General features: G+C 38.2%; 4 protein-coding genes across 7 annotated transcripts; 2 read left to right on the top strand and 2 right to left on the bottom strand.

Annotated features, from left to right (window-relative positions):
* LOC109712035 lies at positions 1,962-6,001 on the bottom strand. Of its 2 annotated transcripts, XM_020235453.1 has the most exons (9): positions 5,521-5,998; positions 5,347-5,444; positions 4,763-5,006; positions 4,571-4,668; positions 4,413-4,487; positions 4,023-4,097; positions 2,899-2,967; positions 2,699-2,805; positions 1,962-2,368 (listed from the first exon to the last, which is right to left on the bottom strand). In XM_020235453.1, exons 1-9 carry the CDS (start codon positions 5,880-5,882, stop codon positions 2,264-2,266), a joined length of 1,233 nt encoding a protein of 410 aa, XP_020091042.1. In that variant the 5' UTR covers positions 5,883-5,998; the 3' UTR covers positions 1,962-2,263. The 2 variants fall into 2 exon arrangements, with proteins under 2 accessions (XP_020091042.1, XP_020091044.1); XM_020235455.1 differs by lacking the exon at positions 4,413-4,487 and having other exon boundaries at positions 5,521-6,001.
* LOC109711892 (aspartyl protease APCB1) lies at positions 8,372-12,103 on the top strand. The gene is made up of 9 exons (XM_020235244.1): positions 8,372-9,067; positions 9,531-9,648; positions 9,867-10,090; positions 10,188-10,424; positions 10,633-10,786; positions 10,855-10,937; positions 11,240-11,354; positions 11,470-11,542; positions 11,638-12,103. Exons 1-9 carry the CDS (start codon positions 8,472-8,474, stop codon positions 11,751-11,753), a joined length of 1,716 nt encoding a protein of 571 aa, XP_020090833.1. The 5' UTR covers positions 8,372-8,471; the 3' UTR covers positions 11,754-12,103.
* Positions 13,192-18,122, bottom strand: LOC109711778 (aluminum-activated malate transporter 5-like). 2 transcript variants are annotated; one of them, XM_020234999.1, is made up of 6 exons: positions 17,601-18,122; positions 16,087-16,224; positions 15,725-15,973; positions 15,432-15,568; positions 15,203-15,349; positions 13,192-14,512 (listed from the first exon to the last, which is right to left on the bottom strand). In XM_020234999.1, the coding sequence occupies exons 1-6, from the start codon at positions 17,992-17,994 to the stop codon at positions 13,826-13,828; spliced, it is 1,752 nt and encodes a 583-aa protein (XP_020090588.1). In that variant the 5' UTR covers positions 17,995-18,122; the 3' UTR covers positions 13,192-13,825. The 2 variants fall into 2 exon arrangements, with proteins under 2 accessions (XP_020090588.1, XP_020090587.1); XM_020234998.1 differs by having other exon boundaries at positions 15,704-15,973.
* Positions 18,973-21,718, top strand: LOC109711147 (rRNA-processing protein fcf2-like). Of its 2 annotated transcripts, none has more exons than XM_020234059.1 (6): positions 18,973-19,128; positions 19,600-19,822; positions 19,898-19,958; positions 20,607-20,681; positions 20,778-20,893; positions 21,297-21,718. In XM_020234059.1, the coding sequence occupies exons 2-6, from the start codon at positions 19,605-19,607 to the stop codon at positions 21,403-21,405; spliced, it is 579 nt and encodes a 192-aa protein (XP_020089648.1). In that variant the 5' UTR covers positions 18,973-19,128; positions 19,600-19,604; the 3' UTR covers positions 21,406-21,718. The 2 variants fall into 2 exon arrangements, with proteins under 2 accessions (XP_020089648.1, XP_020089649.1); XM_020234060.1 differs by having other exon boundaries at positions 18,977-19,237.

A 22,117-nucleotide genomic window follows, 5' to 3' on the forward strand; every position in this document is an offset into this window, starting at 1 on the left:
AATTGGGCCGGCAGCTACCCCGTGATTGGTGCGGCCTAAATTACAGTCGTCCCACAAATAGCTGCTCAACATTGTAGAGCAATTAATAACTCACAGCGCTTGTTCGAGGCCGTACGATGCCAGATCTGCCTCGATTCGACGGCCCAAATTGGCGGGATCCGTACCCAAATGATTAAAATATGCTTCCAAAGCCGTCCAATCACACCTAATTATCATCTCCTCGACAATGAATTTCTATTGTTGATTAATAAATAGGCACCTACTCTAAAATAAATAAATAAATAAATATATATATATATATATATATATAGTCCGACTATTATACTCTTATCAGTATGATCGCCCTCATACTCATAAGTTATTTTTGATGATAGAGCTTTTGAATCAACGATTCATATCGTTAAATATTATTTAGAGCATTTAAAACTTCTAAAAATCTAATTTTATAATTTTTTGATATTATTTACTTTATAATCAAAAGGTCACAAAATTAACAATTTTTAACGACCGATATGGAATACTTGCTAGTTTAACGGTGTAAAAGAATTGAAATAGTTAGAATTTTTAATAGAAAATTCTCTTTACTATCTAAATAAATATCAATAACTCAAATTTTAAATTGAAGGATCCGACCATCCATTTTGAGAACGTCGTTCGATTTTGACCGTTCATTTTTTGCTCGCTTGATGAACTTTATTGTGATTTTAAAAAATTATAAAATTTATTTTTTAGAAGTTTTAAGTATTTTATATTATATTTGACAGAAAAGATCGTCGATTCGAAAACTGTATCATAGAAAATAATTTATGAGTACCAAAGGGTTCTATACTAATTTGGCTTTTGCGTATGCTAAATAGATTAACACATAACACATGCATACTAGAAGGATACGGGTTAAGCTTACGTTTTGTTTGCTAACAGAGTTAAGATCCTAAATCCAAGCATGGCTCGTCTAAACTTGGATTGCTTAGTAATGTAGCTTTCATCCTCTGAGTCCTATTAGTTTTTATCACTTTTAAAGATCGATAGTATAATAATATTTTAATTTTGGAAAAGTAACATTTATCATATCGTGGTAACTAAAAATTTGATGAATATAAAAAAAGATGATTGGACGTTACAAGGCAGGTCGCGGTGGACAAAGTTTAGTATTTGGAAATGGCAAGGAAAATAAAATTTATAGACGCGCACAATTAAAGCAAACGTAAGAGGGAGAGCGGGATCCATGCGTCAGTGATGTGACAAACATGTGCTGCTACATGACACCTACGTATCCTTTTGAAATGTACGGAGCGTTGATATAAACCAATTTTTTGCTGTAGAAAATCATGTTAATCCTTATCCACCCTTTCGATGTACAATAGTAACAAAAGAGAAGAAAGGTTTGGGGACTAGAGCTTGTTAAAGCCATTCTTCGATTAAAGTTAAAAAAAAAAAAGAGAACAACAACATAAAGAATTAAGAAAAATGTCAAATACATCCATAATTTCAAATATTTGGATTGTCGTAAATTAATTTTTCACTTTTTTTTTTTACACATTTTAATGAAAGTAGAGCTTTTCCTTTTCCACCTCTTTTACGCGAAAGATGAAAACTACTCATCAAAACATGCGGCTCACGGCAGCAGAAAAAAAAACACGATCGAGGAGAAAAGCTGATTCTCGTGGACCGCATAGGAGGTCTCATCATGGACCTATCTTTCTTTCTTTATATATATATATATATATATATNTAATATATAGACTAGAATAAAATACATATAATAATATCTTATTTTATTTGTTTTTTTTCTTTTTCTTTCAAGCAACTGTAAATCCGTAATAAATAAAAAAAAATCCTACAAACCACACACTAAAGAGCATAAAATTTATTTTCTTCAAAAAAAAATTTTCCATCAAAAATTACTTTTCACACTTTTACGTAAAACCAAACCGCCCCTAAAGTAGAACTCACCATAATGGTTGACAATATAGAACAAATTCTAACATTTTCTATAGAAATAGTTGTTCGACAAAATTCTATTTGTATCATAGCACGACTTAGCCAATACTTGCTATATATCAATTAATAAGCACAAGAAAGCAAAGGTTGATCATCAGAGCTCAAAGAATAAGAGTATCAGATGGGGAAACTCTGTTAGAGCTATAATGTTATATAATTAACCTACTGAAGGAACTAAAAGGAACACATTCGGACCAGGCAAATCAACATTCACCCCATGCCTTTTGATCTCTGGCAGTATACCCACACATGAAGAGACCATTTAATACGAAGAAGCCGATGGGCTTGACGGCCGAGGGCGGCCCCTGCTGTATTTGGGAGGGTTAGTTCTAGCGACATCAACAACTATCATCCAGCCATTAATTATCTGCAAAAAGAAAGAAATAATTTGTGAGTTATACTCTCACGAGATTTTCGTTAGCCGTCGTGCCTGTTCGGCCTAGCTTCTCTACTGTAAAAAACACAAGTATTTGGCAAATAAGTGTTTTAGAACTTTTGTCATAGTAGGAAAGCTAAAGTAAGCTTCTGAGCATCGTGAATAGATGTTTCAATTTAAAGCTTTTGCTCCTACTTGTGCAAAGATATTGCAGGTGAAGTGTTTGCACTAAATTGTTCTAGTGTTTCTTCGAACAGAACATCTGCAAATGCTCCAGCTAGGCAAAACAGAACCGTCGGACAAAAACCATGTTCTTGTTACCTTCCCATTCATCTCTCTCAAAGCAGCACCTGCTGCTTCTTCTGTCGTGTACTCTATGAAGGCATAACCCTTCGACCTTTTCGATATCTTGTCCATTATTATTTTGACTGTTCCAAAGACATTAAAAGATACGTCAGATTACCACCCATTGTTCAGTTAAAGAATTAATAATTAATTGATGAGGCAAAGGGTACTGTAACCTTCAATGAGTTCACCAAATCCTTCAAAAGCCGCACGCAAAGTTTTCTCAGATGTATAGAATGAAAGTCCTGCCCAAAAATGTTTAACAGGGATGTAGAAATGTATCAGAAATTTTACTTCTCACGAAACTCAATAAGCTTTGTAACACAAAATTAGGTGTATAAAAGCAAAGAGTAAGAGCTTTTTGGAGGGACTGCATTACTTTCCAAATACAAAAGCAATTAGCCTTAAATTCAGAGACCGGACTTAAGATGGACATCATGGTAATCAAATCCTATCACATGATGCATCTACCTCACCAACCAGGTTTCTTGTTTAATCCAACTTGACAATTTTTTACTTCATGAAACCCCCTTTTAAGAAATCTATGGTGAAAGGAAGCCCTACAGGTTTTAAGGAGTAGGGGATATCCATCTTGACAAGAAATTATCTATATGTTATGTTCGTGGCACAGAACAAATTAATTGATAAGGAATAGGATCCATATTCATTAATAGTCAAGAGTGTGATACATATTTATTCATCTATATACCTATCTAAAACTTCTTATGAAACAAAAAATCATTACTGCACCTAATATCGACTTGTTTGGGCCATTAGGTCCGCTCTTGCATTAATATCCTAATCATCTGAAGTAAGCCTTGCTGCTTTACATAGGTATACTACAATGGAGACCACACTGTTATCTTTATGACCAATCTAAAAAGCGGAATGATATTTAATGGTATTTAGAAGCAGTTTTAAATGTCCATTGGCCCTCTCATACTTACACATCTGCTCAAGTAACCAAGCACTCAAGTGCCTGTTACTTACATCTGTTGATTATTAGACTATTACCTTAAATACACCTGGCACATTCTTGTCAAGAAATTTGTTACATTCTTCTAAATGTCCTTACTTGCATATTTTACCAGTCAAAAGGTCCTTATGTTCTACCTTTGCCTACTAAACTTTGGACAGAGAACCAGAGCATCAAAGCAAATATAGCGAATAATTTTAGCATTGAAAAATTTTACTGAAAAGGATGATAATATGAGTTCTTGGAATAAAAGATGAATCAGAACAGCATACAAACTGATAAAAGCAAACAAAAAGAAAACCGTAACAGTAAGGAGGTACTTACCAGTCACAAAAAGCCTTTTGGTTTTGACATCTGGCAACTGATTTGTTTCTGATGTCTTCGGTGAGTTGCCATGATCTGCATAGTCACAGCTATGTTGAAGTATGGAAAGCACACAAAGTATCAATCCACAAAAAGATATAGCTGTCCCTTACAAGTTGTGAATGAGAACAATAAAATTGAACATAAGAAAACTTAAAAGTCGCCTTCAGATCGAGACATCTGAAAGTTAACATGCCACACAGCTAAACTATCCTCTGAACCACAAGCATAAAGTTCTAGAGGCTCCACCGACCATCAATGCAAGTACTATGGTCTACGAGCATATTGTACAGAAATTAAAAAACCAACATCACAGGAAAATTCAATTGATTCAGGCAGAAAGTAAGACACCTGACGGACGTCTGTAATCTTTGTTATCTGACCCAAAATTATTATCAGGTCGAACGGACAGGACCCCAGGGACATCTAGCATGCAAATAAAAAATCTCTTAGACTATTGAAATATAAGGCAGACCTGTTGCAGATGCTTCAGAGTACCAATTACTCACCAGCTAGCTCTCGTGCACATTCCTTGTCAACATGGCAGCAAAACCCAAAATCCTTCTCCCATGAGATGTTATATATCGAAACTTGTGCATCCTTCTCACTGCAGAAACAGAATGTGTGGTAATTTTGATGATTATCATTACAAAGGAGAATCGATAATATTGAAGTCAGATTAAGGAGAGAGAAACACTCACTTTCCCAAAACCTTTGTTAGGATCTGAGTGTAATGATCCACCATTTGTGCTTTAGTCACGACTTCAACCCCAGGCTTCTCCATTTGAACAAGCCAGTATTCGTTTCTCCCCGTTGATGGAGAAAATTTAGGAGGACTGCTGTTAGATTCCAACTGGTCAACAAACGAGAGGTTCAAATTGCCATAATCCTTCTTTCCAAGTTCTTCATCTCTATCAGGCTTAACGGATAAAACGCCAGGCATACCTAGAGTGAGAAAGAAAATGTAAATAACAAGTGTAAACAAAAATCAAATTATGCTCAAATCTTAATTTACACTCATTTGCTTGTTATCCTAAACTACAGAAAAATGATCCACAACTTGATGTGTTTTTAAGTTGAAACTTGCTACCTCACTTGTTGCTGCGTTGTAAACCTGAAATGACCAAACACTACTATGTTCGAGCTAGTGACAATTACTTAACCATACATAACATATGAATAAAAGAGTGGAATGCCTCTCCGAACTGTATCATTTGACTCCATCCATCAACTTAGAACCAATAGAATGAAAATACTTCAAAGATGTATGAAATTGCAAACTCACGGGCGAGCTCTTGCGACGACGCTTCATCAATTTCGCAGCAAAAACCATAATTTGTTTGCCACGACGCATCATATATACACATCTGGGCCTCCTTTTCACTGTTCATAACACCGAAACCAGTAAGAAGAGCCCAAAACGTACGCAGCAGTACGGAAACACCGGAAAAACCCGTACCTTCCCAAAACCCTAGCTAGGGTTTCGACGTAGTAATCGACGACTTCCGCTCTCGACGATCCACCAGCAGGGGGTTTCTCCATCACCACCACCCACTTTGTACTCGCGGGGCCAGAGGAGGAGGGAGGAGGCGAAGCCGCGCCGGCCCCGGCCGACGACGGCGACGGCCACGGCGCCGCGGCGGCGCGCGCAGAGGCGGCTACAAGGCGGGGGAAGGAGCGGCGAGTGGGTTTGGGGAAGGGGGCGGCGGGTCCGGCACCGGAGAGATGGTGGTTTTCCGGCGAGCGGCGGAGGATGGCTTGAGGGTGGGAGATGGCTAGGGTTTCGGCGACGGAGAGGAGGAGAACGTCCATGGCGACCATCGCCTCCGCCTCCGCCGCCGCCGAGAACGGAGGAAGTGAGAGCAACTCCTAATTCAAATGCTCTTCCCACCACCACATGGTTACGGGATTTATCATTTTTTAGCTCGTAATATAATAATAGTGTCAGTGTATCACTCTCGTCCGTTGATATTTTGGCCCATTTAAAGTAAATTGAAAAATTGAAAAAAAATTTAAATAAAATAAAAATAAAAGTTGAAATTTAGTTAGATTCAAGTTGAGCCTGGGTTAGTATGGGACTTTAGAGCCGGGTCAGGTACTCAGGTCAATGTACAAAAAAGGGGCTACAATGGGCTGTTTGGGCCGGGCCTCTTTTTTGTTGTGGTGCCCCGATGACTTTTTCAAAGCTTAATTTGTCAGAATAGCTTTATGCTAATTTTATAAGTCAAGTCTCCTTTTTTTTATTTTCTTTCTCTGACAAGGTATGTTGTGAGATTAAAGTAAAAAAACAAACCTTAATCAATGAGTTCCCGCGGTATTTAGAATAGTGGATACTGGATAGGTATTCTCTGACCTTACATATATTGTATAATAATCACTTAGCCTTAAAAAATATTAAGAGACCTTTTGATTAAAGAAATAATAATAAATAAAAAATATAGTTAAAAATAAGTGCAGTTAAAAATATAGTAGTTGTGAACTTGTGATTGTACCTATCTCAAGCTATAAATATTTTATTAATTAGAACTAGGCTGGAATACTATTAATAGCACCAATGGCTTGGTGCTATTAAGTTTTCTGCTCTTAAGTTAAAAGATGTGCGGTTTTGATGATATGGGCCACCTAGGGTTGAGTGGGTGGTTAATTGAATAGTATAATCGAATAGATAAAAATAATAAAATAGGTGGATCTGAAACTTGATAGTATCAAATACTTCGTGCTATCGATAGTATCACAGCCGGACTCATTAGAACTAGGCTGGAATACTATTAATAGCACCAATGACTTTGTGCTATTAAGTTTTCTACTCTTAGATTAAAAGATGTGCAGTTTGGATGTTGAAATTATAAATTTTGTAATATATATATGAGTCCAGTTACGGTGCTTGTAAAAGCACCAAGCACTTGGTGCTTGTAAGTTTTTTACCGTTAGATCTACTTCTCGGATAATTTTCAACCATTAGATTATACTATTCAATCAACCACCCACTAAACCCTAGGGGGCCCATATCATTCTAACCGCATATCTCTTAATCCAATGGCTTTTTAATCTACAAGCACCAATATCTCTCAATTCTATATATATATATATATATATATAAGAGAGAGAGAGAGAGAGAGAGAGAGAGAGAGAGAGTAGGTCTCCCATGTTTTCGAAAGTACGGAGGCTTCCGTGCTTGTAAATTGTTTTCGATGATAGGACATCCGATTCGACGATCGGCTCCGTTAGGCATAATCTATCCTATTGGAACTATTTAGAAACCAAATTTTATAATTTTTCGACTTCATTTACCAAGTGATCAAAGGGTCTCAAAAATGACTATTTTAACGGCCGATGTGGTATGTTTTTAAGTTCAACGGTGTAGAAGTATCCAAATTACATGAAACTTTAATAAAAAATTCTACTTAACATCAAGAGCAAGAACAATACTTCCGATTTGAAATTTGAGTCCTTTATCGCTGTTTTTTATAAAATTTTTATTTTCAGCCGTTCATTTTGAGGCTACTCGTTCACTAGGCAAACGAAGTTAAAAAATTATGAAATTTGGTTTCTAGATAGTTCCAATAGCGTAGATCATGGCTAACGAAACCGATCGCCGAATTGGACGTCTCATCATCGAAAACAACTTACAAGCACGGAGACCTATGTACTTTCGAAAACATAGGAGTCTAGCTATATATATATATATATATATATATAATATATATATATATATATATATATGGTACAGCTATTTTCAATGTAAAATAAAGTATATTTTCAATTTAAATGGTTATTATGAAGATAGGTTTTTTTTTTCTTTTTAATTTAAAGTTAGAATTGCGGCTAACATAGGCATAGTCTTAATAATTACAATTAAATTTCGATGTATACAATTAAATACAAAAGTTGAATCTGTATGTAATAACTACTACAGTACGGTTATTATTTTATGCTATCAAACAGCTATAATTGCTGTACTAATTCAGCATTAAAACGCTAGTACCGATAGCCAGATGATACAACAACATGCGATAGTTGACTTTAAACTTTAAAGGTGGGATATTTAAACTTACTTGAGATCTTTAAATTAAGAAGCTGGAACTCTTAATCTAAAAATATATATATATGTACGTTAATACGTATAGTATAAGCTGTCAAGTGACTCGTAGTTGGTTTTGGAAATGAATATAGTTTAATCAGCTGATGCGCACGAAAATTATGCACAAGGCGCGATCACGACCGTTCAATCCTCGTGTCCCTCTTAGTCAAACCAATCATGTGAATTATTATACACAGTAAACGACCACTCTAAATACTCTTTCCCCGCTTCCCCCCTCCCCCGGCTTCGCTCCTCGCTCCTCTTTCTTCAACGACCAAAACTTTTGACTTCCTCAAGAAGCCGCACCTCCTCCTCCTCCTCCTCCATTAATGGCGACGGAGGAGCCACTGCCGCCGCCGCCGCTTTCGCAGCTCCATGGCGTGGTCATCATCTCCCTCCCTCCCCCCGATGACCCCTCCAAGGGCAAGACCATCACGGCGTTCACCCTCTCCGACTCCGCCCCCCTCCACCACCCTCCTCCTTCGCCGCCGCAGCAGCAGCCCTCTCGATCGCCTCCGTCGCCGGAGCGCCGCCGCGTCCTCTCGTCCTCCGCGAGGAAGGCGCTCGCCTCCGTCCTCGGCGCATCCTTCCTCGTCTTCTCCCTAGGGCTCTGCCTCTTCTCCGAGGCGCCGCTCGAGCTCCTCGGGAGCGGCTCCGAGGAGGAAGGGAGGGCGCGCGACGAGGCGCGATCGTTCTTGCTCCCGCTGTACCCGAAAACGCGGGGGAGGGTTCTGAGGGAGGTGGGGGATATCAAGCTCGCGGCGACGAGAGATGAGGATGGGATGGAGGGGGTGAGATTGGCGAAGCAGGGGAGCAAGATGACGGTGTCTCCTTCTTCTTCTTCTTTTTCTTCTTCGTCGTCGTCGTCTTCTTCGGTGAATTCGACCGTTGCGCTCCCGATCCAAGGGAATGTGTTCCCCGATGGGTAATGTTCTTTAGATCTCTTCCCAATATCTTCTATTAGTTTCTGGATTTAATTTGGTTACAGTGAATATCACATCGGTTCTAATTCAATTTCAATTTCAATTTGCATGATGTGAGAAAACATCGTTAGCCCAAGCTACATGAATAGAACAGTAGTTTATTCATGTACGGAGTTTCATATATAGGACGGGTATTAGGGTATGTCGTAATTTAATCGCTTATTTTATTAGTAAAATTTTAAGCTCATTTTGATGTAATTGTGCATATGTGTGGTTATTGTTTGCTTATTGCCCTGCTAATTCATATACCAGTTCTCTTTAACTAGCGGATTTAGGAGCTATACTTAGTATGGTCTTTTACTTCTTTCGGTTCAATGGTGCAGAATCACCTTAAATGTTTGCACTGATCTAACCCTATATAGTTATTTTTTCTCGAGTTCATTCTCTCTTAGATGCTTTTTGCAGACAATATTACACTTCCATTTTTGTTGGGAATCCTCCAAGACCTTATTTCCTTGATGTGGATACTGGGAGTGACTTGACTTGGATCCAATGTGATGCTCCATGTGCCAGCTGTGCCAAGGTATATACAATGTTACACCCTTAATCATGAAATAGTGATAAAACTAAAACAAAATTTGCTTCTGTCGGAACTATTATCTTTGTTTATAAAATTCTCCTCTTCAAAAGTTTAGCATGTGGCTTATGAACACTTAACAGGATACCCATGATTATTTTCTACTCGGATTCCATAGTTTCTGGATAACTACTGTGTTATACTTAAAGTCAATGTTTTGCCAGGGACCACATCCATTATATAAGCCTGCCAAGGGAAAGATAGTCCCGCCTAGGGACTTACTGTGTCAGGAACTGCAAGGTAATCAGAAATCTTGCGAGTCTTGCCTACAATGTGATTATGAGATAGAGTATGCAGATAGGAGTTCCTCGATGGGTGTTCTTGCAAGGGATGAAATGCATCTGATTGCTACGAATGGTGACAGAGAAAAGCTAAGCTTTGTTTTTGGGTATGTCCATGTTCGTAGGTTTGACCTTATATTTAGTAATATAGATAAACCTTTATCTTACAGCTCTATGTTCTAATCACTTGGAACTCATATGTAGGTGTGCTTATGACCAACAAGGTCAACTTCTAGCCTCTCCGGCAAAGACAGATGGGATCCTTGGACTTAGCAGTGCAAAAATTAGTCTTCCTTCTCAGTTAGCCAGTCAAGGAATCATCTCTAATGTCATTGGTCATTGTATTACCAGTGAACCGAATGGTGGTGGCTATATGTTTCTAGGTGATGATTTTGTACCGGTATGGGGAATGACATGGGTACCCGCTCGTAGTGGTCTTGTGTAAGTACAATCTTCTTCTTGTTCAAATGATTCTTCTACTTTCAAATGAATCTTATACTTGTCATTGTCTTTTTTTATGTTGCTAAAATTTCCATGTTAGTTTTCTTATCGTTCTGTTCATTAGCTTTTGTTTCCTTTTTTTGTACATTTCGCCTTAATGCAGATAGACAATTTGTAATGCTGATCATGCATTTCCTGCATATTTCAGTAATTTTTACTACACGGAGGTTCAGAAAGTAAATTATGGAGATGTAACACTCAGCGCTGGTGGCCAGAAAAGCAATTTGGTTCAAGTCATCTTTGACAGCGGCAGCTCTTATACCTTTTTCCCAAATGAAGCATACAATAATCTGATTGCTTCTGTGAGTTCTTTGCCCAGACTTTACTAGTTCATCATTATAGCCGACTAATGATTCTTTGAACTTGGCAGTTTAAAAATCTTCCGAGTGGTCTTGCTCGAGATGACTCTGATCAAACACTTCCTGTGTGTTGGAGAGCTGATTTTCCTGTCAGGTAGTCTGACGAAAATTAATATGTGAATTGGGTCATATTTTTCTTGTATTTTCCGATTTTAGCCATTTCAACTTGGTGCTTCCGCGTAGTCTAAATAGATGGATAATATGGTTCTTTTGTAAGAAACTGCTTGTTTGAGGGGTATATGAACTTTAGAATTTAGGGGGATAGCTTTAACTTGATGATTTTACCTGGATATATATGTAAAAGCTCCTTCTTTAGATACAGAACCCCAAAAGTAGTTCTTCTGCATGCAAACTTAAGATAATATGGTTTTTCATATAAAATTCATGGTATTGCAGGTCTGTGAAAGATGTGAAGCGGTTTTTCAAGCCCTTGACTCTACAGTTTAGAAAGAGATGGTGGGTCATGCCCACAACTTTCACTATTCCTCCAGAAGGCTACTTACTTATTAGTGTAAGATTCTGTGAGCTTTGTAGCTTTTTTATTCCAAGTTTTTTTGTTTCTTATTTTTTCCACCATTTCTATTCAAAAGACTCTTTGAGTTACAATTGAGGCTTCGCATGTGCAGGGTGAAGGAAATGTGTGCTTGGGAATACTTAATGGAATGGAAATTCACCATGGCTCAACAATTATAATAGGAGGTACAGATCGGCTCGATCTTCTTTGTGCTATACATCATGACTGAATTTATCTGAATATCAATTTGCATTAACTTTGACCGTATCGGAATTTGTAGATGTTTCTTTGCGTGGGAAGTTGGTCGTATATGATAATGTGCGGAACAAAATCGGATGGGCTCGCTCGGACTGTGCCAAACCACAAAAAACGAGCAGCTTTCCTTTCTTCTTCTGAGGTAAAATTGTACCGATAGAAACGATAGTAATTACTGTTAAATGCGACGGATCATCGAGGGCTTACTCTGCTTGGTCACGACCTTTGCTGTTGGGTCTTTCTGGAATAGAGGCAGGTAGGATGCATTCAACCACCTCAGGTTCGGATTTGCGCAGATTCAATTTGTTGTACAGTATGCAAGCAGAAATCAGAACAAAATGTCTCGATGGTTCAAACTGTTTTTGTCTTAGTTTGGTGTGTTGTATATAATAGCTACCGATGAATATAGAATACTCTGCTTCAGTACGAGGGGCATGATAATTATGTCATATATTTTAAAGTCAACTGGGTGGGCATTAATCTGGTCTAAACTTCCTATTTACATTTAGTTGTAGTTTACAGAGCACTGGGCCTGTGTGATAATAAAGAGGATTCACCAATACGCGTGACCGTCCACCAGAAGAGTAACATCTCAACTAATTGTGCCAACAATTGGAGACATCTTACCTGATTAGTTAGGAGCATATCTTCACACCTACAGAAGTAATAAATTCTCCGTACCTTATGAATCAAATGCTTATTTGATTGTAGAAAATTCAAACAAGCAATCCTCTTCTGATGCTGGGACAAGTGGGGCTCTGCAATTGTATATCAGGGGGACCGATGAAACCCACACTTTAACCGCCGCCACTACATGAATAAGTGCGAGCTAGCACAAGCACTTCCTTTCAGAGCGAAACCCGCACTTTAACCGCCGCCACTATATGAATAAGTGCGAGCTAGCACAAGCACTTCCTTTCAGAGCGAAACCCGCACTTTAACCGCCGCCACTATATGAATGAGTAAGTGCGACCTAGCACAAGCACTTCCTTTCAGACCGAAACGCTGTAACGGAAGAACACTAGCACTTTCTTTTGAAGTGGCGATGTTTCAGAGCACAATGCCACTTATCGTGCAGGTTGATGTTGACGCATGGAGTTTGGCATGAGCTTAGTGTCAACAGAATGAATCTCTGCATTGGAGAGTAGAAACTCACCTAACATTGTCCTCTGTGGACAACTCAAATTGTGCCTAGGAATCCTCTTTTGGACCCATGGTCAGGCTCTACCACTCATGGCCATTGGGCCCAACTAATCGGTCGCCACCAGACCTTTACAATCGACAGTGTTGGACCATAAAGAATTCTGAAAAATGGATTGAACTGGGTGTTAAGAAAATAATTGTGTGAACAAAAGGAATCGACCTGCTGCTGCTGAATTAACTGTCCACTAACTGAAGATAGTTCTAACTGGACTTAAAATAAGAGTTATGCAGTATAGCTAAAGAAAAGCTGGTAATTTTGAAGGTAAAATCAATAGAGTAATCATCTCTTACCAAATATATTACCAGCCAACAATGCTCTCGCTCCCTTCACAAGTGAGCTTTGATGCATATGCCAACTTAAAGTAAAATACAATAATAATAAAAAAAAAACACTATTTAAGCACTAAAATAGAAATTGTCCTTGTTCAGTTAATGCAATCAATTTGATGTGAGATTACAAGGATTCAAGCTATTAGGTATGAACAATTGAAACCGTAGAAGAGAGAAACCAATTACCGACAGCTCCATGCCCACATACAGTTCTAACATATCTCCAACCAAAGAAAAAAAATATATTAATTACATTTCCTCATAATGAAATTGCATCCACCATGCTCACGCCACGACAAATTGGGTAGCCATCAATCTGCTTTCCTGTTGAAGCGGGATCAAATATCACCAAGTTTCTGACATTTTATCATTTAACCCACAAAAGCGACCTCCTTACAAGCTCGGACTCTTCGTGGACACGGACCTCCATCTCCTTAATGCAGACTTCCCAACAAAAATTGGATCAAATATCACATGACTTTTGAAGCTTCGTAGTTCTACACACAAACCTTCTAACAAATTCATACTCTTCAACATCATGAACACACTTTCTCCTCAATGTAGAGCACTTCAACCGACTGTACATACTTTATTGAGATCGCATCTTCCCCTTCTATTTTCATGTCAGCAACAGATAAACGCACAAAGGGATCTACAAAATTTTCCAGATTAAGATCTAATCAACTCTTCAGTCCAATAAATTTGCATATTCTGCTTAAGAGCCCAGAAGTCTTCGCTGCTGGTTCGTTCACCGGATCCCTGAAGTTAGCTACCTTACTAAGTTCTTCGAAGGCATCAACAAGATTCTGAAGCCTGGCGACAAATTCAATCAGAAGTGAAGCAAATGTTGCCAGCGATAATGCACTTGCACTCTCGTACACTTTAGATTCTTCTTCAGCAGGCAGTACATCTAGATTGAATGATGATCTCCTAGCAGGCCAAGATAGTTGCTGCTTCAACAACATGTCTGCTGTTGAAGAGGAATCGAGTCTACTGATTGAATTATGAATGATCGAGTTCTTTGATGATTGGATCGATGCAAGACCAAGAACCACTTCACTATTTGATTTGGTTGCTGGATTTTTGTTTTCTATTTCAATGGAATTGATTCCATCTGATTCTTCCTTTATTTTTCCTTCGAGATGCTTATTGCCACCCCAGCTTTCCCAATTCACTAGAAGGTATGATTTCTGGTCTACCTTCTTTTGTAACCGTTCAGCTGCCTCATGGACTTCTAAGAGAATATCTTGTGGACTTAATTTTGTCATCGTCTTGACTTTGTTTCCCAAATCACGTAATACTTTAGCACCTTCAATACCTACTCTCCGTAGTTCATCACTGAAAACTTGTCTGCTCTCTGGTGGTGCCTATAGAAAAGGATATAAAAGAAGTTCTTAAATGCCAAAAGTGGGGGTAGAAAGACATGTCTAAGAAAATAAAAATAGTTCAATCCAAATAAATATGCACATGAACGTCCCAATTAACAACTGCATAACTTCTTTACAGCTGCATCGTATCAATGACGGCAACAGTGACTATCATGAAAATAGCTTAACACAAGATTATAAGGAAGCAAGTATTAAATCCAAAAAATTAGATAATTTGGTATGTATATTACTTTGAACTCAAAAAAGAAAAGAAAAGAAAAGAAAAGAGGAGCTCTGATCTTTTCACAAAATGCTTTAAAGTACCATGCATGTCACCGTTCACAACTTACCTGCGCAAAAAAGTAAGAAAAAGAAACTTTAGACCAAACGTAACTTGAATTATTGCCATACAGATTCAATTTTCAATCCAAGCGAACCAATGGCTCTGCACTCTGGCAGACAATATAAATTAAATATGCCTCAACAGACTCAATTTTGACTCATACAACAAAATACACTCCAACTGTTCTAGCCTGAATTTGGTCTGCATCACATTGCTTCTCATATTGAGCATGCAATCTCCTGTCATATCCTATTAAAAGAAAAAATTCCAGTACATCTTGGATAACAGACCAAAAGGTTGCCTTACAATCATGGGAGAAAAAAAATTACGATAGAAGCGAAGCAAACCTGTATTTCTGCAAGTATGCAGCCATGCAACGCCATGACTGTGAATGCGCAGTGCCTCAGAGCCCCACTAACTTTAATATAGTTCTTCCAGGGATACTTTAGCATCTTGTAAGGACCATGTGGAGGCTCCCAAACAGCAAAACCTAACTGCAAAAAAAAAGAAAAAGGGTTCACTAACATCCTAGACAACAAGAAATGTCACGATAATTGTTTTGAAGTAAATACACACAAGAGCATCCTCTTTGGCAGTTGACTCAACAGCTGACCTATACCCGCTGTACAAAGGATCATCAGAAGCTTGGTACGTAAGGATTTTCGAAGGGATCCTTTCATACTCCATGCATTGAAGATATCCATTAACACAGCCTGACAAAACACAAATTAGCTGACAATTTTACGCTAGGTTAAAAACCGGATTATGTTGTTCTGATTTAAGCTACTATGCATCATAATGATGCCTGGAATACATATGGTAGACAAGAAACAAGCATGAGAAAAGACCTTCCAGGGACTTGGCAACACCTATGAAATTTTTCGCTACCAAGTTGTGCAGATCTTCTCCTGCCCATATTGGATAGATGCAGATGTTGACTCCCAAGCAAACACAAGCACCGAGTGCAATAAGTAAAAAGCGACTAACAGCTGTATGGAGAAATTCTTTTGTCCTGTATCCCGAGACCATAATGAAGCAAAACGTGAGCAGGAAAACTCGAAAGCCATACTCATAAGGCTTCATCGTCGGGTATAACTTCATATAGCTTGCAAAGAATCCTGGAATTCAGAGCATTATGGTGATGAAAGATGCGAGAAGTAATATATTACAAGTAGGGACCACTAATGAAAAAGAATAAAAGGAGCAAGGTTTTTATTAAATGGTATCATACCCACAATGAAAATGCTAATCATAAGAAAAACTTCTTCCAACGGTCCTGTCAATGTAGATAATTCAGCCACTGCTAAAGCAAGTCCTCCAGCAGTCAATGTTCCTAAACCCCGATTAAATCCTTTGCTTAAAGTTGCACCTGTATGACAGCAATGTCGAGATTAGGAGGCATTATCATGACAAACTTGCACTGTATAGTTAAGAAATGAATATTATAAACTATGGTTTTGATTTTCCATGTAGTTTGTAGAGATCATTACTGTCAATAAAAACTTGATACCACTTTTGCTCTTTTCACAGCCAATTTAAAGCCAATCGTTAGCTCTAGAAAGAAAATTGGGTCCATCATACTTGGATGGTTTGGAAAAACAACCAAACAAGCAAATTTAACAGAGCACCATCCTTCTCCTTGTAGTAGATGATTTTTGATGTTTCAAATCTGTTATACACCAAAGAGGGTCAGTATTCAGCAGGTAATTCAGAACAGGTCCCTAAACTTTTTTATTCTTTTTTGTATTAATTTTACCCCCAAAATAACAGATTGTCTTCACAATCTATGTAACATAATATTCCGTAGATTAACTAAATATCCATTACTTAATGGAATATTTTATGATTCTTTTTAACAGCAACTTCAAATTTGATCAAAGCTAATTAAAAAAAAAACTTGTTAGTTGGGGGTTTGAGATCCAAAAAAAGAAAAAAAATTAGGGACCTATTTCCAAATCACCTGTAGTTGGGGGCAACCAATACATCATTGATCTTTAGCTTCTTCCTTATGCTCTATGAGATCAAAAACACCCCAGGATAGACTTCTTTATTGTTAATTTGTTAGTTGGTCTGCAAACTGTTTAATTCAGTAGACACTAAAGAAAAATCACACCGTAAACAAATCAGCAAGGACAATAATAAAGAAGCACATCCATAAATTCTCTTGGCCTAAAGAAATTTGAAGTGAAAACAGAAAGAAAAGAACCATAATCATTGCATCTACAAAAGGGGATTTACTTTTCCATTAGTATAATTGGGGCATCGAATGAGGGGAGGAAACAGGTGAAACATAGGTTGGCTAAAAGGCGATGTTAATGAAACCAAAGAGGCAGAGCACTTGGGTGGAAGAAACGTAAGAATTGGCAAGAGGAAATAAGGATTTGTACAGGTAGGTTAATTTATTGTAAGATCAATCTCTTTTCCGTTTATAGATAATTCTTGCACTTAAAAAAGATCCAAAAACGGATCACAAAAGGACAAACATTAATAAATGCCAAAAGGACAAATCTAAGATTTCTATGATACAAGGACAGTGGATCAATCAGCAGATAAAATAAACAACACGGAGCTAGTTGAGATGTACGCAAGTTAACCCTAATCAATGTACACAGTAAGTGCCTAAAGAATTTTGATCAGGAACTCTAATCATGCTGGGTCTAAGCAAATTCTCTACCCGAACGATGAATTGATGCAGGAAAAAGTAGAGAAAGAATCGATTGGGGTCGTTCCTGTGATGCGACTCACCGATGCTGAATTCGAAGACGACGACGACGGTGAGGATGGCCCAGACGGAGTGACTGGAGAGGTCCTTGAAGGGCTCCTTGAGGAAGATGAGGAAGGAGATGAGGGTGAGCGCGAACCCTAGCTTCGCTGCGAACACCACATTCCGGGGGTCCGATCTCCCGAACTCCCACCCCTCCACCGCCAAACCCCGAAGCCTCGGTCCGATCGAGGCGATCGCGTCGCCGATGCGGCGGAGGAGGCCGCGGTCATCGGCGCCGGCGCCGTCCCCGCCGAGGAGGGAGTCAAGGCCGGGGCCCCATCCGGGGGCGTCTTTGAGGGACGAGGGGAGGAGCCGCTCCCGGCTCCTCTGCTCGAACACGTAGCGGAAGGAACCCATCGGAGGCGCCGACGCCATTGTTGACCTCCAAGGGTAGAGGAGGAGGAGGAGGAGGAGGAAGACGAAGCGAGAGGGGCGAGAGAGAGAGAGAGAGAGAGAGAGAGAGATGCAGTTGGAAAAGGTTTGTTTCTTTATTGCATTCGCTCGCGTCAACGGGAGCTTTTGCGACGAGGGTTACATGAATGCTGCGGTGGGGCCCGCAACTGTGGGATCGACGTGGCAGAATCAGAACCATGAAGTACAAGAATTGTATTTAAATCGTTGGTGTTCTAGCACGTGCTGCTTACGTCCGGGGATTATATTTCTTTGATTTCTGAACGTTGGATTCCGTGATTCGCTTTTTTCCTCTGGTACGGGGAGAGAAGATTGCATGCGTTTGATACAAAATGGACCGTCGTGATTTGGCCTTTCATCTAATTGTTAATTATTTTTGGATCATGTAATAAATAAATGCGGAATCAGCAAAGCTTTTGTTATTATAATTCCAGCGAATATTGAACAAAATTAATTTAATTTCACCATATTTATTTTTTTAATATTTAGATGATATCATTTAAACTTAAATTTTTTATTTATTTTAATTTAAATTATTTAATTTAAAAAAAATTAGTTATAGTAATTATGTTAATATATTAATATTTAACACATTGAATTCATATGTTGGATTTTTAACGGGCTGAATAAGGCCTGAGGAAAATAAATAAATTTTTTTAATGAAGCTATCAACTTTATAGTGTTGATTTTTTTTCTTGTGCTATCTCTCTGATCTCTCTCACATCTTTTCGACTTTTGTTTTTTTACCAAGTTTTTATTTTGTTGCACATAGAATGATTTGACCTTTGTTTTTTTTTTTTTTTTTTTTTTTTTTTTTGGGCAAATGGGAGATTTTTTTTTATTAATTTATCTAACCGGTTCGGCGAATCAGTTTGAACCGGTTCGGGGCAAAACTTTTGTAATCTTAACCCGAGTCGCAAACTTTTGTAATCTTAGCCCGACCGGTTCCCCCCCAAATGATTAAAGGTTCGACGAAACCCTAGTCTCCTTCTCTCTCTCTACCCACCCCGATCTTCATCCTCGACTCTAAGCCTCCGCGTGGCTCCGAAACCCTAATTCCTTGTCCTAGCTCATCTTCTCCTACAAGCCCTAGTCGAGGTACCTCTCCCTCTCCCCAATTGCAACAAATTTTTAATACTGGTCCCAATCCCCAATTGGCACCAATTTTGTGACGACGAACGCGGATGGGGATCTTTATTTGCACTCAGTATGATGCTTTCTCTTTGATTCTTCATTGCGTTGTAGTTATTTTCCAACAACAATATCTTTCCTTATTCTGTGTGTAGTTGTGGCATTTTTTACAAGGGGTTGTGAATTTGGGGCAACTTTAGTAGACAATAAGTTCCTATATTGATCTAAAACATAAGTGTTGAGTTAATCCTGTAATCTGTTTGACTTAGGCTATAAACTATTCATTGTTCAAATATGCCTTATTACATGTCTTCTGTAAATCGACCGTGACGGCGTATAATAATCGAACCAGCATTCAGTTATTTAAGTTCTGCCTTTATATTCTTTGTATGCTTGCTCGTATATTAAATTCACGAGGACTTGAAATTTTTGCTCAAGGTAACATGTCGCAGAGCAAAGCATCAATTGGTCTATCATGGGCTCCCAAGGTGCCTATCTTCTCTAAAGAAGCAAAAGAAAGTGCAGGAAAGTTGCAAATAAAGGAACCCACTTGGACGCCGGAGAACGAGCTTGTAGATGGATTGTTTGTTCCTCCGAGGGACCCAAGAAAGTTGAATAAGCTGATGAAGAAAAGTTTGAAAGATACCGCTGGTGCGAGTTGGTAAGCAGATGTCAAATGAATTCTAGTTTCGCGTCTGACCTGTTCGTGTCTATCTGATAATTAATTATCTTATAGGTTCGACATGCCTGCCCCGACTATCACCCCTGAATTAAAGAAGGATCTAGAGATTCTCAAGGTGCGCTATTTTGCCTCATTGTTGTTATCAGTTTCCATAGTAGTTTGATTTAGTTCAAAATTTAAACAAAATGTGGTCCTTTTTTTTTATGTGGATGGAAAGAAGCTTTATTGTGTAGCTCGTAATTTTTGTCCTTAATGGCATGGCGAAATAATAATTTCTTGAGTGCTTGTAAACATGTAGGAGCTTATAGACTTGTGCAGTAGGGCTTATTTGAATTCCCGATTTTATGATTGAGAAGTAGAGTATATAAAGTTCTACATCCTTTTTTTTTTCCCTTGAAATGTCTACATATCGTGTTGGTCGATTTACGATCAGTTTCACAAGCAAAGTCTCTCAAGCTATATTGGTATTGCATATCCTATGCGTAATTTTTGGAATCTTTTAGTGCTAACACTTCAGACATTTAGAACACGTTCTCTATTATGTTTTATGTAATTATCGGTGACATGTTAAAGATACATACATAACAATGAATGAACTTATTTCTACTTTAAACTGCCAGTGCCTTCATATTATCTTGTTGAAAATGCACGACATTAGATAAAATCCTGTTTGCGCTAGATATAATGTATAAACGAGAGATACATGACTAATTATACTGTTGAAAAAGAATTTTGGTGATGAGACTGTTCATGTATGCTGCAGTTGAGGAGTGTACTTGACCCCAAAAGGCACTTCAAGAAAGGTGACAAGTCCAAGACCCTTCCCAAGTATTTTCAGGTGGGCCATTTTCTTTACTGCGTTAGTGAATAAGATCATTAAAATTCTACCTAGTTTGTTAGCGATGACTAATTTGTTCACAAGTCGCATGTTTAGGTGGGCACAGTTATTGAACCTGCATCTGAGTTCTTCTCAGGCAGGCTGACAAAGAAAGAGAGGAAGGCAACATTGGTCGATGAATTGCTATCTGACCATAATCTCAAGGCTTATAGGTAAGTACTGTCTATCCGAATGAGATCTCTTTATGGTTCTTCTAGAGTTAGTACTTCTGCTGGACTTCTTGGCTGCTTCCTACTGAGATGATCTTTTGGATGGCGTGATATGGCAATAGAGTCATTCCTAAGCCCCTTCTGTTCTATAATTATATGGGTTTAAATCCCCTTGCAACCTTTTAATTGGTATTAGAAGCTCCTCTAAAACTCTGTCACTCAACTGGAAAACCAATAGTTGCTTTAATCTCTGCAAAATAGTAAATTCTACTATTCTGGTATATTCATTCCATCAAATTGGTTGATTACTAGGCTACTTCCAAACTACTTCGCTGCTGTGAATATATATTTTAGATAAACATTCTTGTATCCTTTTATTAATTGGCTTTTTTTCGATGCAATGCAGGAAACGCAAGGTACAAGAAATCGAGGAGTCCCGTAAACCTGGTGGTGTTGAGAAGTGGAAGATCAAGGGCCGCAATTCTCGGAAAAGGGCCAAAGATAGAAGGAGATGAGATCATCGTGCCAACTGATTCAACGTAGATGCAGGGTAAAGTGGTGAGGAGGGTGCGAGTTGATCATTGCTTGAATTGCCGCAATACATTACAAAGCTTTAGATTCGTATCGCATTGAGTGTGTTTCGGTTTATACGAGGGCCCTATTTTTGCTGTATCACACTTCATTTGTAGCAGAATATTCACTTGTTTAACAAATTCCAGTACTGCGGAACAAATTGCCATGCTACAATGAGCATCCATCTGAAGTTCTCTGAAGCTATTACTTCATATTCGCATTATTAATTTAATTAAATCATCCTATTTTGAATCAGAAGTGATTGTCCCTTTAGACCTGAAATTACAATAGTTATTTATTTATTTCTTTTTTGAGATAGTGAGAGAGAAAAGCAACAAGGTAGCAAGCTATCCTCATGTTTTAAAAAATAAATTTAGTCAAAGAATGTAAAACAATTAGATTTTAATCTTTCAATTTTGAATATCAATCATTAAATTTTTAGTCAACTATGTTAGTAATTATAATAGACTTTGGGTGTGCTTTTATCCAGTTTCGCCATAATGGCACACTAGTTTTTATTATTGATTTTATGACGGATAAAAAAGATTACAGAAATGTTCAAAACTTTTCTTTTGTTTAAAAAAATTGTTTTCATATATGGTCGTGATTATAGAAGACAATAATTAAATTTGAATTCCAAATTGCACGTTATTA

The sequence above is a fragment of the Ananas comosus genome, linkage group 6 (genome assembly GCF_001540865.1).
Source record: "Ananas comosus cultivar F153 linkage group 6, ASM154086v1, whole genome shotgun sequence".
Taxonomy (NCBI): Eukaryota; Viridiplantae; Streptophyta; class Magnoliopsida; order Poales; family Bromeliaceae; genus Ananas; species Ananas comosus.